The sequence below is a fragment of the Sphaeroforma arctica genome, assembly GCF_001186125.1.
Source record: "Sphaeroforma arctica JP610 unplaced genomic scaffold supercont1.11973, whole genome shotgun sequence".
NCBI lineage: Eukaryota > Ichthyosporea > Ichthyophonida > Sphaeroforma > Sphaeroforma arctica.
This window is the reverse complement of record NW_014028585.1, coordinates 1-775: the sequence shown is the minus strand read 5'-3', so window position 1 is coordinate 775 and position 775 is coordinate 1. Positions and strand designations below refer to the sequence as shown.

At 41.5% G+C, this 775-nt stretch overlaps 1 protein-coding gene across 1 annotated transcript; it reads left to right on the top strand.

Moving 5' to 3' along the window:
- Positions 1-367: 367 nt before the first annotated feature.
- Positions 368-614, top strand: SARC_17759 (hypothetical protein; the record flags this gene model as incomplete). The annotated part of the gene is made up of 1 exon (XM_014288151.1): positions 368-614. A coding segment is annotated over one exon (247 nt), but the record flags the coding sequence as incomplete, so codon positions are not given.
- Between the last annotated feature and the right edge of the window lie 161 nt (positions 615-775).

Below are 775 nucleotides of genomic sequence, written 5' to 3'. Positions count from 1 at the left end.
TGATAGACATAGCCAACTGATAACAAATTAATTTTTTACTGAAAAAAATAGTATACACATGATGTGCGCGGTTCACATTTTTCAAATTATATACGTACGCATCCCCCCGACCTTTGCAATTCGCTGCTATATCGCTTGCGTGGCTATCATTGAATCTTCTCTCAGCGATCCGAAGGCATCTCAGTATTCGAAGAGCAGAGCAGTGGCTTGTACCTAGCGAGGGCTCCACCAATCGGACATACTGCAAAACGGAAGTATCATTCTAACCTACATATCTATATATCTATATAGTTATGTACATATAGTAATATACAATACAGAACAAGTTATAAATAGTATTTGAGCGCTCGTACAAATCGAAAACAAGATGTCTGGTCGAGTGTTGCAGGAGCACCTGGAGCGCATGCAGCAGAATCCGAATTTCATTCGGCACATATGCGTGCTCGCACATGTGGATCATGGAAAAACATCCCTTTCTGATAGTTTAATCGCAAGCAATGCTATTATCTCGCAAAGACTGGCCGGAAAAGTACGGTATCTAGACAGCCGAGAAGACGAGCAGCAACGTGGAATTACAATGAAATCTAGTCTGATCTCACTGTTACATATCACAGGTATGCGTTGGTGCCGTGTGTGTCGGTTGATGTATGCGCAACGGATTGGCGCAACTGCAACACATACTTGTGTACGATTGTACAAAGAGGGTACAGATATTCCCAAAATGCATACGCATCAACTCATATTTATTGCAGAGATTAGCCTTTTCATTTCTAGT